The 15,894-nt window shown below is 41.0% G+C and overlaps 1 protein-coding gene across 5 annotated transcripts; it reads right to left on the reverse strand.

Moving 5' to 3' along the window:
- Positions 1 to 460: 460 nt before the first annotated feature.
- Positions 461 to 15,192, reverse strand: LOC124268307 (leucine-rich repeat-containing protein 28-like). 5 transcript variants are annotated; one of them, XM_046703306.1, is made up of 9 exons: positions 15,154 to 15,192; positions 10,151 to 10,318; positions 9,929 to 9,966; positions 8,381 to 8,418; positions 7,380 to 7,517; positions 4,935 to 5,141; positions 4,531 to 4,633; positions 4,023 to 4,228; positions 461 to 1,163 (listed from the first exon to the last, which is right to left on the reverse strand). In XM_046703306.1, exons 2-9 carry the CDS (start codon positions 10,313 to 10,315, stop codon positions 730 to 732), a joined length of 1,329 nt encoding a protein of 442 aa, XP_046559262.1. In that variant the 5' UTR covers positions 10,316 to 10,318; positions 15,154 to 15,192; the 3' UTR covers positions 461 to 729. The 5 variants fall into 5 exon arrangements, with proteins under 5 accessions (XP_046559262.1, XP_046559276.1, XP_046559261.1 ...); XM_046703320.1 differs by lacking the exon at positions 15,154 to 15,192 and adding an exon at positions 14,937 to 15,104 and having other exon boundaries at positions 4,108 to 4,228; XM_046703305.1 differs by lacking the exon at positions 15,154 to 15,192 and adding an exon at positions 14,937 to 15,102 and having other exon boundaries at positions 10,151 to 10,315.
- Between the last annotated feature and the right edge of the window lie 702 nt (positions 15,193 to 15,894).

Raw genomic sequence — 15,894 nt, forward strand, 5'->3', positions numbered from 1 at the left:
ACCCACTTCATGGCGTCACTGTATATCAGTCTTTCTATTGGTAGGAGTCACCCAGGTTTTTGGTACCAATCTCCCAGGGGGCGGTTTGTTCCGTATGTACTGTGTGGTCAAGCAACCTTACTACTTCTACAGGTGGAAAGGCAGGCATCAGGTTTGACCAGGGGCTCCTTTCACGAAACAACCTTTACTAAGGATTACTAAGGATAACCCATTCTTTAACACTGACTCATGATCACTTTAGTGCTAAATGTGAAAGGATGCCTAGGTGTGTTTACTAGGGGTGGTATTTTTGGACAGGTGGCTCCTGTGTTTGAATTTCCCAAAACAGAAATGTAGACATGTATTTGGCAATTTCTGTTGTCACAAAATGCAATTGCAGAACTGGAATGTTAATATCACTGTGCACATATATATATATATATATATCTTTGTATTGTTCATGAAAAAGGACAGAATATACTTTGTCGTTTGTCCAAAATAAGAAATTTTATTTACATTAAATATAATTTTCTGAGATGTCCTCTTATCTTAGTTATGGACATGCCCTCTGTAGATATTGTGTAAAATATGTAATAAGTCAGGATTTGTGAAGGCCAGATTTACTGAGCCAGTGAGTGTGTTAGTGAGTATGGTTTTACGCCGCTTTTAGCAATATTTCAGCAATATCACAGGGGGGACACCAGAAATTGGCTTCACACAATGTACCCATGTGCTGAATCGAACCCGGGTCTACAGGGTGATGAGCAAATGCTTTAACCACCAGGCAAGCCCACCAAGTGGATTGAGTACAAAGTAACTGACATGTTCCTGGTGTGTCAACACTCCAGGAATGTTCACCTGCAGCAGCTGCAGCCTCAAGGTGACACTTTGGAGACACTTGATAGAGTACTTCCTTGGGTGATAATCAGATAATGGCAACAGCGAGACCCAGACTCTCCAGTGTAGGGTACACAAGAGGGAGATTGACCATGAACATACACTGGCGAAGACACAGAACAGAACAACACAGAGCAAGAAGGTAAACACTGGTTCCCTGAAGCTGGGACTGAAACACCATGGGGAAAGCCATAGTGAACACTGAGCACTGACACTTGTAACACTTGGCAGTCGGCATTGACAGCAGCGGCACGAACATCGGGGAACTTCCTCCAGGTAACGGACATCTGAAGCAAGATATGAAAACATGTATACACAGTTGTGCCACATTCACCTGTAGTGTGTACCAGTACAGTACATGTATAGTTGTGCCACATTCACCTGTAGTGTGTACCAGTACAGTACATGTATAGTTGTGCCACATTCACCTGTAGTGTGTACCAGTACAGTACATGTATAGTTGTGCCACATTCACCTGTAGTGTGTACCAGTACAGTACATGTATATTTGTGCCACATTCACCTGTAGTGTGTACCAGTACAGTGCATGTATAGTTGTGCCACATTCACCTGTAGTGTGCACCAGTACAGTACATGTATAGTTGTGCCACATTCACCTGTAGTGTGCACCAGTACAGTACATGTATAGTTGTGCCATTCACATTCACCTGTAGTGTGTACCAAGTACAGTACATGTATAGTTGTGCCACATTCACCTGTAGTGTGTACCAGTACAGTGCATGTATATTTGTGCCACATTCACCTGTAGTGTGTACCAGTACAGTACATGTATAGTTGTGCCACATTCACCTGTAGTGTGTCACCAGTACAGTACATGTATAGTTGTGCCACATTCACCTGTAGTGTGTACCAGTACAGTACATGTATATTTGTGCCACATTCACCTGTAGTGTGTACCAGTACAGTGCATGTATATTTGTGCCACATTCACCTGTAGTGTGTACCAGTACAGTGCATGTATAGTTGTGCCACATTCACCTGTAGTGTGTACCAGTACAGTACATGTATAGTTGTGCCACATTCACCTGTAGTGTGTACCAGTACAGTACATGTATAGTTGTGCCACATTCACCTGTAGTGTGTACCAGTACAGTACATGTATAGTTGTGCCACATTCACCTGTAGTGTGTACCAGTACAGTGCATGTATATTTGTGCCACATTCACCTGTAGTGTGCACCAGTACAGTGCATGTATAGTTGTGCCACATTCACCTGTAGTGTGTACCAGTACAGTACATGTATAGTTGTGCCACATTCACCTGTAGTGTGTACCAGTACAGTACATGTATATTTGTGCCACATTCACCTGTAGTGTGTACCAGTACAGTGCATGTATATTTGTGCCACATTCACCTGTAGTGTGTACCAGTACAGTACATGTATAGTTGTGCCACATTCACCTGTAGTGTGTACCAGTACAGTACATGTATAGTTGTGCCACATTCACCTGTAGTGTGTACCAGTACAGTACATGTATAGTTGTGCCACATTCACCTGTAGTGTGTACCAGTACAGTGCATGTATAGTTGTGCCACATTCACCTGTAGTGTGCACCAGTACAGTACATGTATAGTTGTGCCACATTCACCTGTAGTGTGTACCAGTACAGTACATGTATATTTGTGCCACATTCACCTGTAGTCAGTACATGTATAGCTGTGCCACATGTACCAGTACAGTGCATGTATAGTTGTGCCACATTCACCTGTAGTGTGTACCAGTACAGTACAGTGTGTATGGTTGTGCCACATTCACCTGTAGTGTGTACCATATGGTTGTGCCACATTACAGTGTGTACACGTAGTGCAGTTGTGCCACATTCACCTGTAGTGTGTACCAGTACAGTACATGTATAGTTTGTGCCACATTCACCTGTAGTGTGTACCAGTACAGTACATGTATATTTGTGCCACATTCACCTGTAGTGTGTACCAGTACAGTGCATGTATATTTGTGCCACATTCACCTGTAGTGTGCACCAGTACAGTACATGTATAGTTGTGCCACATTCACCTGTAGTGTGCACCAGTACAGTACATGTATAGTTGTGCCACATTCACCTGTAGTGTGTACCAGTACAGTATGTATGTATTATAGTTGTGCCACATTCACCTGTAGTGTGTACCAGTACAGTGCATGTATAGTTGTGCCACATTCACCTGTAGTGTGTACCAGTACAGTACATGTATAGCTGTGCCACATTCACCTGTAGTGTGTACCAATACAGTACATGTATATTTGTGCCACATTCACCTGTAGTGTGTACCAATACAGTACATGTATAGCTGTTCCACATTCACCTGTAGTGTGCACCAGTACAGTGCATGTATAGCTGTGCCACATTCACCTGTAGTTTGTATGTGCCAGCTGTGCCATGGCCACGTACCAGTACAGTACATGTATAGTTATGCCACATTCACCTGTAGTGTGTACCAGTACAGTACATGTATAGTTGTGCCACATTCACCTGTAGTGTGTACCAGTACAGTACATGTATAGTTATGCCACATTCACCTGTAGTGTGTACCAGTACAGTACATGTATAGCTGTGCCACATTCACCTGTAGTTTGTACCAGTACAGTACATGTATAGTTATGCCACATTCACCTGTAGTGTGTACCAGTACAGTACATGTATAGTTGTGCCACATTCACCTGTAGTGTGTACCAGTACAGTACATGTATAGTTATGCCACATTCACCTGTAGTGTGTACCAGTACAGTACATGTATAGCTGTGCCACATTCACCTGTAGTGTGTACCAGTACAGTGCATGTATAGTTGTGCCACATTCACCTGTAGTGTGTACCAGTACAGTACATGTATAGCTGTGCCACATTCACCTGTAGTGTGTACCAGTACAGTACAGGTATAGCTGTTCCACATTCACCTGTAGTTTGTACCAGTACTGTGCATGTATAGTTGTGCCCCCTACACCTGTAGTGTGCACCAGTACAGTACATGTATAGCTGTGCCACATTCACCTGTAGTGTGTACCAGTACAGTGCATGTATAGTGGTGCCACATTCACCTGTAGTGTGTACCAGTACAGTACATGTATAGTTGTGCCACATTCACCTGTAGTGTGTACCAGTACAGTGCATGTATAGTTGTGCCACATTCACCTGTAGTGTGTACCAGTATGCTGTGTGTACACCTCAAAGCCAGTTCCAGCAGTGTTGGGACACAGGCGTCTGTGAGGTTGCCCACCTTTCGGATCTCCCATGGCAACGGCAGGGCCTTGCTACATGTCTCAGTGTGTTTGACTGTCACACAACAAATGTTGGACAGAATGGCATCAGACAACTTGGAGAGTGGAAGTGAGCCACATCTGCAGGGACATAAACATACACTGTGACCATCTGTAATACTTCTGCTGTGAGGTAAAGTTTTAATAGTTGAATGTTGAATAGCTTGATTAACACTTAGTGTAATATTATATCAGCATCATACCGTTGATAAACAAACTGCATACAAAGTCCCTTCCTAGATGATCAGCTTGAGGAGAAACGTATAAACCTACAGAGGTGTAAATGAACATTTGTCTTAGTGTGACCCACAGCATAGCCTCCACTCAAGGACGTGTCAAAGATAAACTAACACACAAGGCGTAGTAGGAATATATTCCCATACCTGTAGAATCCAACTTGTCGTTTTAGAAGGTCTATTGGCAAGACTGTCAAATAACAGTTACAATCCACAAAGATGGATTTCAGGTTCTCACTTGTACCCATATCTGTAACACATCAATTTAGAGGTGGGAGATTTCTCCTCACACCCTATTGAAATCCTCCACAAGGAATGGAATAACAACTCTAAGACATTGTACTATACACCAATTGGTGTTTAATAGGCAGCTGTGGTCATTAATTACATCAGAGGGGAACAGAGACTGCAATTCCAATGCACATACTGTGTACATATTGTACTTTGAACCTTGGCAGTGTGGTGTGTTACTGTTATTATCATTATCCCTGTTGCTTTTATCAACCATGACAAAACATGTTGGTAAACTGTAATCTTCAGGGGCCACAGACCTTGAGGGAGCATTATGATATTGTTTCCTGTGGCACTCATCTCCTTCAGTCGGGTAAGTTTGCAGATCTGACGTGGAATGGAGTGGAGTTGATTAGAGTCTACAGACAACACCTCTAAGTTCCTGCAGTCAAACAGTTCCAGTGGAAGTGATCTCAGTCGGTTGTTCATTGCCTCCAGACTCACAAGGTGGTGTAGATTGCCTACAGCTGAGTGTCAATCAAACATAACTAGTGAAATACATATCTGGACAGCACTTTTATCGCAATTCCACTCACAATTCAAGACATGGTGCTATTGTATTGCAGGTGACCTGGATAAGTAGTGTAGACCTTATGTCAATGAAGACAGACTCAGTTATCAAGTTCTGAGACTGTGTGAAAATAGTCTCTAACCCAATGTAACATCCCACCAGAAGCCTCTAGCTCAGTGTAACATCCCACCAGAAGGTTCTCTCTGAGTGTAACATCCCACCAGAAGCCTCTGGCTCAGTGTAACATCCCACCAGAAGCCTCTTGCTCAGTGTAACATCCCACCAGAAGCCTCTCACTCAGTGTAACATCCCATCAGAAGCCTCTCGCTCAGTGTAACATCCCACTAGAAACCTCTCACTCAGTGTAACATCTAACCAGAAGCCTCTCACTCAGTGTAACATCCCATCAGAAGCCTCTAGCTCAGTGTAACATCCCATCAGAAGCCTCTAGCTCAGTGTAACATCCAACCAGAAGCCTCTGGCTCAGTGTAACATCCCATCAGAAGCCTCTCACTCAGTGTAACATCCCAGCAGAAGCCTCTAGCTCAGTGTAACATCTAACCAGAAGCCTCTCACTCAGTGTAACATCCCACCAGAAGTCTCTCGCTCAGTGTAACATCTCACTAGAAACCTCTCACTCAGTGTAACATCCCACTAGAAGCCTCTAGCTCAGTGCAACATCCAACCAGAAGCCTCTCACTCAGTGTAACATCCCACCAGAAGCCTCTCGCTCAGTGTAACATCCAACCAGAAGCCTCTCACTCAGTGTAACATCCCATCAGTAGCCTCTAGCTCAGTGTAACATCCAACCAGAAGCCTCTCGCTCAGTGTAACATCCCACCAGAAGCCTCTAGCTCAGTGTAACATCCCATCAGAAGCCTCTCACTCAGTGTAACATCCCATCAGAAGCCTCTAGCTCAGTGTAACATCCAACCAGAAGCCTCTCGCTCAGTGTAACATCCCACCAGAAGCCTCTGGCTCAGTGTAACATCCCATCAGAAGCCTCTCACTCAGTGTAACATCCCAGCAGAAGCCTCTAGCTCAGTGTAACATCTAACCAGAAGCCTCTCACTCAGTGTAACATCCCACCAGAAGTCTCTCGCTCAGTGTAACATCTCACTAGAAACCTCTCACTCAGTGTAACATCTAACCAGAAGCCTCTAGCTCAGTGCAACATCCAACCAGAAGCCTCTCACTCAGTGTAACATCCCATCAGTAGCCTCTAGCTCAGTGTAACATCCAACCAGAAGCCTCTCGCTCAGTGTAACATCCCACCAGAAGCCTCTAGCTCAGTGTAACATCCCATCAGAAGCCTCTCACTCAGTGTAACATCCCATCAGAAGCCTCTAGCTCAGTGTAACATCCAACCAGAAGCCTCTTGCTCAGTGTAACATCCCACCAGAAGCCTCTGGCTCAGTGTAACATCCCATCAGAAGCCTCTCACTCAGTGTAACATCCCAGCAGAAGCCTCTAGCTCAGTGTAACATCTAACCAGAAGCCTCTCACTCAGTGTAACATCCCACCAGAAGTCTCGCTCAGTGTAACATCTCACTAGAAACCTCTCACTCAGTGTAACATCTAACCAGAAGCCTCTAGCTCAGTGCAACATCCAACCAGAAGCCTCTCACTCAGTGTAACATCCCATCAGTAGCCTCTAGCTCAGTGTAACATCCAACCAGAAGCCTCTCGCTCAGTGTAACATCCCACCAGAAGCCTCTAGCTCAGTGTAACATCCCATCAGAAGCCTCTCACTCAGTGTAACATCCCATCAGAAGCCTCTAGCTCAGTGTAACATCCAACCAGAAGCCTCTTGCTCAGTGTAACATCCCACCAGAAGCCTCTGGCTCAGTGTAACATCCCATCAGAAGCCTCTCACTCAGTGTAACATCCCACTAGAAGCCTCTAGCTCAGTGTAACATCCAACCAGAAGCCTCTCACTCAGTGTAACATCCCACCAGAAGCCTCTAGCTCAGTGTAACATCCCACCAGAAGCCTCTCGCTCAGTGTAATATAGCCCATATGCCTATAGCTCAGTGTAACATCGCATCCTATAACCTGTGCTCAGCATACCAATACAGTATGGCCCATTACCCACCATATGCCTTTCACAAAGTCATGGTAGAAAGTTATAGACTTATGACAGTCATAAGGATGAAGAAAAGACGAAAATGTTAACAGTGATACACCCACTTACATTTTGGCATGTGTGTGACCATGTTATATGCTAGCTTTAAGGACGTGAGTTTGGCAAGTCTGCCAATGGATTCTGGGAGAAATGTAAGACAGTTGGATCCAACATCCAGACACTCCAGATTAGAAAGATCGCCAATAGCTGAAAGCAAACAGCTGGAATTAGTATCCAGACAGCACACTATAAAACATTTACCTGCCTATCTGTTATCAGTGAGTGAAACATTGGCCAAATTGGTATTTAGCTCCCCACAAGTATTATCCTGAATCCTTTAGTTAATAAGATATCCAACCATAAGCCTAAACGGCACAAAGAAATTAGAGCGAGCAGAACTACTTCATTAATCTACAAACAGCAGTAAAAAGTGTAAGAAAAGAATACAATTATATAGTATGAAATAGTACCAGTTTGACTGTATCATTTGCACTTCCTACAATGTTCTCCAGCTTGATATGTGACCTAACTTCCAGAAAATCAGCTACAGGAAATACCAAATTAGGTGTATTCAAATGAAAAAGGATCAGGTCAACCTACATTGTTTGTCAAGGTTCAAGAATTATGTGCCTCACAACATGCTATTAAACAACTCCAACTTTGTCGACAGGAGTGCATCCACATATAGGGGCATTTAATTCACCAGTGCTATTGTCTGGCAAATCATAAATTTATGACAATGATCTATTTTTTTATGTGTTCATAGTAAATACTTATGCAGTGATATTTTTAATGAATACAAAAACTATTCCACACCCACCACGACAGACCACTTGAAACACAATAGTGAAGGCTTATCACAAAGACATTATTATGCACTACCATCAGAAAAATTGTTTTACAATACAACATTTTTTTTCCTTGTACATTAATCTGTAGTATTGATACCTGACATAGCAATACAGTGCTCACATTATAATGACTGATGAATCAATGTTTGTTTAAGAATCATTGACAACATTCTCTACACAATACATACTAAGATATAATATTGATTCCAGTTTACTTACTATTGGGTAAAGCTGTCAGTTTGTTACTATGCAAATACCTGTTGAGAAAAGAATGCTGCTTATTATGCCTTATATTTCAAGTACTGTTAAAAAAAGTACGGAATATTCAATCAAAATATTGGGCAAGGAAACGCTGTCACAACAATTAATAGTTTATATCTTTAGTGAGATAAATAGTTTGCCAATATAACAGGCACATCCAACTGAGATTTGCACTAGTTGAATGTCAGATCACCAATGGCTTGTTAGACAATGTTAGACAATGTTAGACAATATGCCAAAGCTCCCTACTGACCATCGCTGCTCCAAGACACGTCTGTCAATAACCTGTAAAGGTGTCCTGCCAGTCACAGTGATCCCAACTCACACAATCACTGAGCCACCCCCAAAACAATTGTCCTCTCTAACGTTAACGACCTGAAAACCAAGTATTATTGGTCCAGTGCTTCCATTCTTGACACCAATGCCATCTTGCTGTAACGTGATGGTCTGTCAATGGTAGGATAACACGTGCTCACGGTGTATGCAGGTTCCATATACGTAGCCCGGTACAAATCGTTAGTCCACTCACTCTAACACTTGTAGCACTGTGAAGCTCATCTTCAGATTGTGAGGCACTATAACCACAGTGTAGTAACAGCTGTTTTGATGATATGGTCATGTCAGAAATGTATGTTTTAACTAAATCACCAGTAGGGGAACGTGTGCACTGCACAGCTGATTGCTATTTCCGGTGCAGTATACGAGACAATTACACACTGTAATCTTAATCCCTGCATATAAGACATGCCAAGCAAGTAAGGGTTTAATTGCAAATTTGACATCTTTACTGACAAAGTCGTCTCCTCTTGTTTGTTTGTTCACGTAAAGCGATACTATGTCGATTTCTTACCCCTGAAAAAAAGTTTGACGAAAGTGTAACCCATAGATAAGCTGACACCCTTCTAAAGCCTGCTCTTTTTGGTCCTCAAAGTTCGGCTTATCTACGGTAATATACGGTATATGTAACTTAAAACAACATCACTGAAATGTACAGCAACACACTAACATGTTTTACTGCAAATTTTTAATTTTATTCCAACCATGTTCAGGTGCACATCTTGAAAAACATTTGTGCGAAATTGGCATTTTTTCACAAAATTCATAACACACTGTGAATGGAATAATAATTTTCCAAATCCATATGAAATCATACAATTTGGTTCCATAAAAATATCATCTCAAAATGGAATATCCAGTACTTTTTTAATAGTACATGTATACACAATAAGAATGTCAAATAACCTTGAAAGGACCATGATCATGGAAATGTCTCAACATCATTGCTATGATTAATGACTGAAGATTTGAAACATATCCACTGCATGAGAACAATAACAGTGATTTAATTCAAGTAAAATGTTGGATTTATAACTATATCTTATTTGTAACAAATACAAATTGAACAAACTGCCATTCATCTTCCCAAGACAAGAGTGGAATCTAGACTTTGACAATGGCTCATGGACACGCTAGCCTCAATAAGCTGATTGCCATTCCAATACTCACAGTACAACCAGATTCTGCAACATGTCGATTCTTTCAGGCTACAACAGAAGAACTTGATTTATTATCAGCTGGCTAGACCCACAAAAAACTGCATATAACAATATTCCACCATTGTTTGAAAATGTTCAAAACTTTACAGCTTGATATAACCTTAGTTGAAGTCAGCATCACACTTCTGACTACCTATAACTGAGTTCCTGTTGTCTGAGATCCAGTACATACCAGTGTTGTCAGACAATTCCTCTTGAGGTAGAGGTTAGTGATGTGTTTAAAGTCTTCAGTCTCCGTGAGCACTGTGGGCAGTTGTTGCAGCCCCTTGTAGTTGAGCTGCAAGATTTTGTCCCTTTTGTTGGCGTTGCATTCAGTGGTGGGTGTGTCTGAAGTCATCTGCTGACAAATCATATTTATTTCAATATATTTTGTGAAAAAAAGGGAAGAAAAGTTTCAAGAGATAAATTTTAACTTTCATATCCAGAAATCAATTGCAACCTTCTACTACCTATCTGAACAAAACCTTTGAACAAAAATGTAACGTTACACTCACATTTGTAATGAATCGCTAAAAAGCACTCTACATGAAATGCATGTGCATCATGAAATTGTGTATCACCCCGAGCTGAAGCCTATGGCTGTAGGCTTTCAAAAGCCACATCAACAGTACTCCACATGCTACTATACACGCCAAAAGAATGCAAAGACTGACAGAAGCTCAATGAAAAAAGTCAGTGGCCGTTTACAAGGAAGGGTATCGCTGCATGAGGTGGCATGGCACTTCGACATGTCCATACAGACCATCTCAAACCTATGGACGCGATACAATAATAATGGGAGTGTTCATGACAGACCCAGGTCAGGTCGACCTAGGGCTACCACCGCCACCCAGGATCACTACATCCGGTTGAGACATCTTCATTCACACACACCAGGACAACATCCACAACAACCCAAATCCCTGGACTGCGTCGAATTTCCAAACAATCTGTGAGCACAGAGTTGGGATCACTCATACATCAGCTCTGTAGGCGTAGTACAGTCGAGCACCGGTGTGTCGAACTCTGATAACTCGATATCTCGGTTGTCTTGATATAACATCTCGGTCCCGGCAGAATCCTTCATAATTTATCAATATTCAAGCTCTTTTAACTCGATACGGATGTCTCGATATTTCGGATATCTCGATATAATTTCCTGGTCCCAACAAGCAAAATTACCCTTTTAACTCAATATTTACAAGGCAACTCGATATTCACCTACTTTTCATGGGCAAGTATCCCTCTGAACTGAGGTTGTTTCCACACGTTTACACACGGTGCGGCATGAATCGAAGGGATGCGGTAATGTAAACTAATTAGGGTTAATTGAGTTGAAGGTGTCACCTGTTTGTTATTTAATTAGGATTAATTAAGAAGTAATTAATTAGGAAGTACTCACTGTTACGACTAAACACTACTGATAACGGATTATAGTTTCGAATCCAAACATACTGAGATTCCAATGAGGGTTTTGTGTAATCGCAGTTGAGAATGGCAGATGCGTTCACAAGATTTGTGGAATCAAGAGATGGAGGGCGAGATGAGGTATCATTCAAGATGGATACTGTAACATGAGCTTAATCGTGTGTGACTGCGATCCCTGTGAGTAACAAGAGTCATCAGAAGATGACATATCCCCCCGGCCCCCACATCTTTGAAAGAACAAATCATCTGACAGTTACAAGTCCAGCTTGATTTTAGACTACGTGCAAATCGTTCCATGGAAATCATGGAAAAAATAAATGACAAATATCTGCAAATAGCAAAAGGCACCACTTCAAGATCTGCCTCACATATCTGCCAAGTTTTGCTGAAAAATATTAAGAAGTTTTTGAGTTGTGCTCCGGAAACGAAACCTACTCCCTCCTTTTGGGACTAAGTCTGAATCGTTTCCATGGAAACCGGGAAAAATTAAAATGCCAAAAATCTGCAAATAGCAAAAGGCACCACTTAAGGTTATGTTTGATATATCTACGAATCCGAATCGTTTCCATGGAAACTGGGAAAAAAATAAATACCAAAAATCTGCAAATAGCAAAAGGCACCACTTAAGGTTCTGTTTGATATATCTACCAAGTCTTGTTGAAAAATATTGAACGTTTTTTTAGTTATGCTCCGGAAACGAAGCCCACCCGTCTTTAAGACTAAGTCCAAAACGTTTCCATGGAAACCGAGAAAAATAAAAATGACAATAATCTGTAATTAGCCAAAGGCACCACCTTAGGTTATGTTTGACATATCTACCAATTTTTGTTGAAAAACATCGAACGGTCTTTGAGTTATGCTCCGGAAACAAAATGATTACGGACGGACGGACGAGGCGACGACTATATCACACCGCATTACATATCTTCTGTTTGTTTTGTTTTTCTTTCATAGTGATATGTGATGATATGCCCTGGTCAGATGTCTCGATGTTCGGATAACTCGATATTTTTCTTGGTCCCATGAATATCGAGACAACGGTCCTCGACTGTAGTTTTAGGGGAGACGCCAAAAACGCAGAAGTTGATGACAGACAGATTACTTGTCACGTAACTTTCAGTCATAAAAACTTGAATAGAATCTATGAATCAGTTTTCTTACAAACTCACAATCTTTCTCTAGTATAAAGAAATTAAGAAAATAATCATTCAGAAAGCTAACATCTGATTGGCTCAAATACCTACACATCCTCTCAGACTAGGTGTTCAAAGTACACTCTGGGATCGCCTGTGGAATTTTTGTCAGACCTCATGTAGAATGCTGAGTTTTAGATGTAATTTTAAAGGAAACAACATTCCAACTTTTAGTCATTAAGACAGCACCACTTCAACAGATGCCAATTAGCATCAGCAACTCAATAATCTAAGTTTCTATCACCACACTCAGCAATATTCAAGCTATATGGGCGGTCTGTAAATAATTGAGTCTAACCCAGACAATCCAGTGATCAACATCATGTGTATCCATTTATGGAATTGGGATACGATGACATGTGTCAACACACACAGTCAGCGAGGCCCTGATTTCTCGAAACAAACTTAAGTCTGAGTTTTGACTTAAGTTACTCAAATTTGAGATATTAAACTCAAACATAGTTGGCAGTTTGAGTTTGGTGGATAGATTACTTAAGTTGTTTGGGCTTTTTATTTTAAAATGCACTTGAGTTAAAAAATTCAGCTGTTTCAAATTGTCAAACTCAGTTTGAAATCTGAGTAAAAACTTAAGTTTGTTTCGAGAAATCAGGGCACACAATCATGTGTTAGACACCTCTTACGACAAACATGGGTTACTGAAGACCAATTCTAACTCTGATCTTCACGGGTATCTGCAAGTGAAGCCTTGTACATGACCAGAAGACCAGAAGAATCCCCTTGAACCTTTCACCTTGCAAACTTGTACATGTGTGTAAATGTGTATGTACAGATACATACAGCAATCATGTGTACATTTTGTTTTGCAACAATGAAGTTCAGTTAATGCATACTGAACAGTTACAACCCTTAATTTGTCACATTACCTTGACTTTGAGGTGTTAAGGATATAGAGCAATCAGTGGTTCATATTTAACAATGATAATTTTAAAGGGGGAGGTAGGGGTTCATCAATTTTATATGCATGAATTGGGGGCAGCAATTTTGTACATACAAATATTAAAATATATTGTACATGCTTAGAAGCATGAATGAACCCCACTAAAATTATGTACAAAGTACGTGACCCCACTGCATGTCATGTACAAAACAATGACCCCCTTCCCCATAATCTTTAAGCTAAAATCTTCATCACCCCACCCCTAGCCATAAATTATGAACGATCCCTTAGATATCCCGACATGCTGAGATATTATATTATATATAGTATGACCAGAAATTATTGAGAATTTTAGGAATATGTTTAATTGGATTTCTAGTATAAACAACCTTGACCAGCTATCAAGTGCTTGGTTTCATTCAAGAGAGACAACTCCGTTAATCCTTTTTCATTAGTTTGTGAAGAGTTATCACCCTTTGTTTACTTGCTAGCAGACAACATTTTCAGTGATCCTCAGTAAGGATGATTTAGAGAAAAGGAAGTTGATTTTAGAGTATTATGACAAGGACATCAGATCAGCTAAAGTGATTTCAAGTAGAACAGGCATCCCTTTGTCCACTGTTTATCGTTTTTTGAAAAATATTGCAAATGGATATGGCACTGAGCACCAGGGAGGCGCAGGTAGGCCCAGAAAATTGACTGTCGGTGACAGGAGGCGGCTTGGTATTCTTGTTTCTAAAAACAAATGAAGGAGTTTAGAAAACCTAAGGCTGGATATGATTGATAGAGGAACTGTGGCTGTCTGTAAGGAGAAAATTAGAACTGAGCTGCATGCAATGGGTTGGCAGAAAAGTCGAGGAATTCCATCACCGATCATGTAACCTAAACAAGAAGACAAAGTCATCAATATCCCCCGCAATGGCAAAATACTCTTCATGATTATGTCTACGAGTTATGATTATGTCATATATTTAGGTGTGTATATAGAAAAGTGGAAGGAGAGTATTGAAAGGTTTCTAAAGTTCTGCTCCAGAAAGGAGCACTATCACCAATTTCAGTCTAAGTCAAACTTGTTGCCATGGAAACGCCAAAAATATTATTTTTAAATTCCAAAACTACCAAAAGGCCCCAGTACACCACCAGATCTATGTATGTGCCAAGTTTGGTGAAGAAATATTGAATGGTTTTAGAGTTCTGCTCCGGAAAAGAGCACTACTAACTTCTTTGATCAGTGGTATGCCCCGCCGTATTGAAGCCTGCATTGCTGCCCATGGTGACTTGACAAAATACTAACTGTTCACCTGTCTTTGACTTAATTCATTAAGCCCATTACAAAGGAACAAATATCATATGTGTTCCTTTGTAATGGGCTTAATGAATTAAGTCTTAAATGATAGCTTAATTAGTGTTTAAAATGCATATGTGACTCAAACACTGACTTTGAAAATAAATCTTCCTACTTTGGTATGTATCCACCAGCTAAATTTAGGGTGAGCTCTGTTAGTGGGTAGATCTAATTGCTAATGATTCACTTTGATCATTTGCATCAACGAAGTCGTTGAAGTGAACAGTAATGGAGCTTCTCAATTTGTGGACTAGTTACACGATTGAGTAACCAAAATAGTTTGTCGCTGCTCCCGACAGCGATTCCAGGTTCAATATACATTGACGTTATACCTACAATGGATGGTGGCATGCGATGCAAGAAACTTTCATGTTCTATAGAAAGGATCCCAGCCATGGGCTATCTATTAGTGGTTTATTGGAAACAATTATTACCGAGATAATATGATATTCAGCGTGTTTTTTGGACATTGTCTTTGATAGTTTCTAATCCCAATATATATCCCGGATAATATATTGAAAAACATAATATTTTAGGAAATGTATTCACTGCGGCATTGCAACATGGCCGCGCCCATTGAACATGCAACCAGATGTAAATCTTGAATACGTTGACTGTTACACATATTGAAATAGGTTTATGATCATCGTTGAATTTGTCATATGCGCGTACCCAGCGACATCACGTGTCTTCGCACACAGCTGTTTGAGGTAATCGTGTTTAACGTAGATTAGCGTAGCAATATACATTATACAATAGATACAAGCCGAGTAGATACCTAGCCCACAACTTAGTAACGGTAAAAACTGGCATCACGGTATATACTGCAGTACTGTCTTAATACAGGGGCGTTACAAGCCCCTGTGACCGAGCCGAGTCATATTTTAGAGCATCCTGCCTTTCCACACCCTGGGACAGGTATATAGGGCAAAACGTTTCGATGCTTATCAACTAAGGGTATTTCTCGAGTGGGGTGTCAGTTTTTTAAACAAAGTCAAAATACAGACATGTAACCAGTACCCTAAACGGGGAATGCATTCATATTCAGCAACCAAAAACCGTTGCCGTATGTA

Source organism: Haliotis rubra, unplaced genomic scaffold (assembly GCF_003918875.1).
Source record: "Haliotis rubra isolate DU_JTF1 unplaced genomic scaffold, ASM391887v1 Scf1009, whole genome shotgun sequence".
Taxonomy (NCBI): Eukaryota; Metazoa; Mollusca; class Gastropoda; order Lepetellida; family Haliotidae; genus Haliotis; species Haliotis rubra.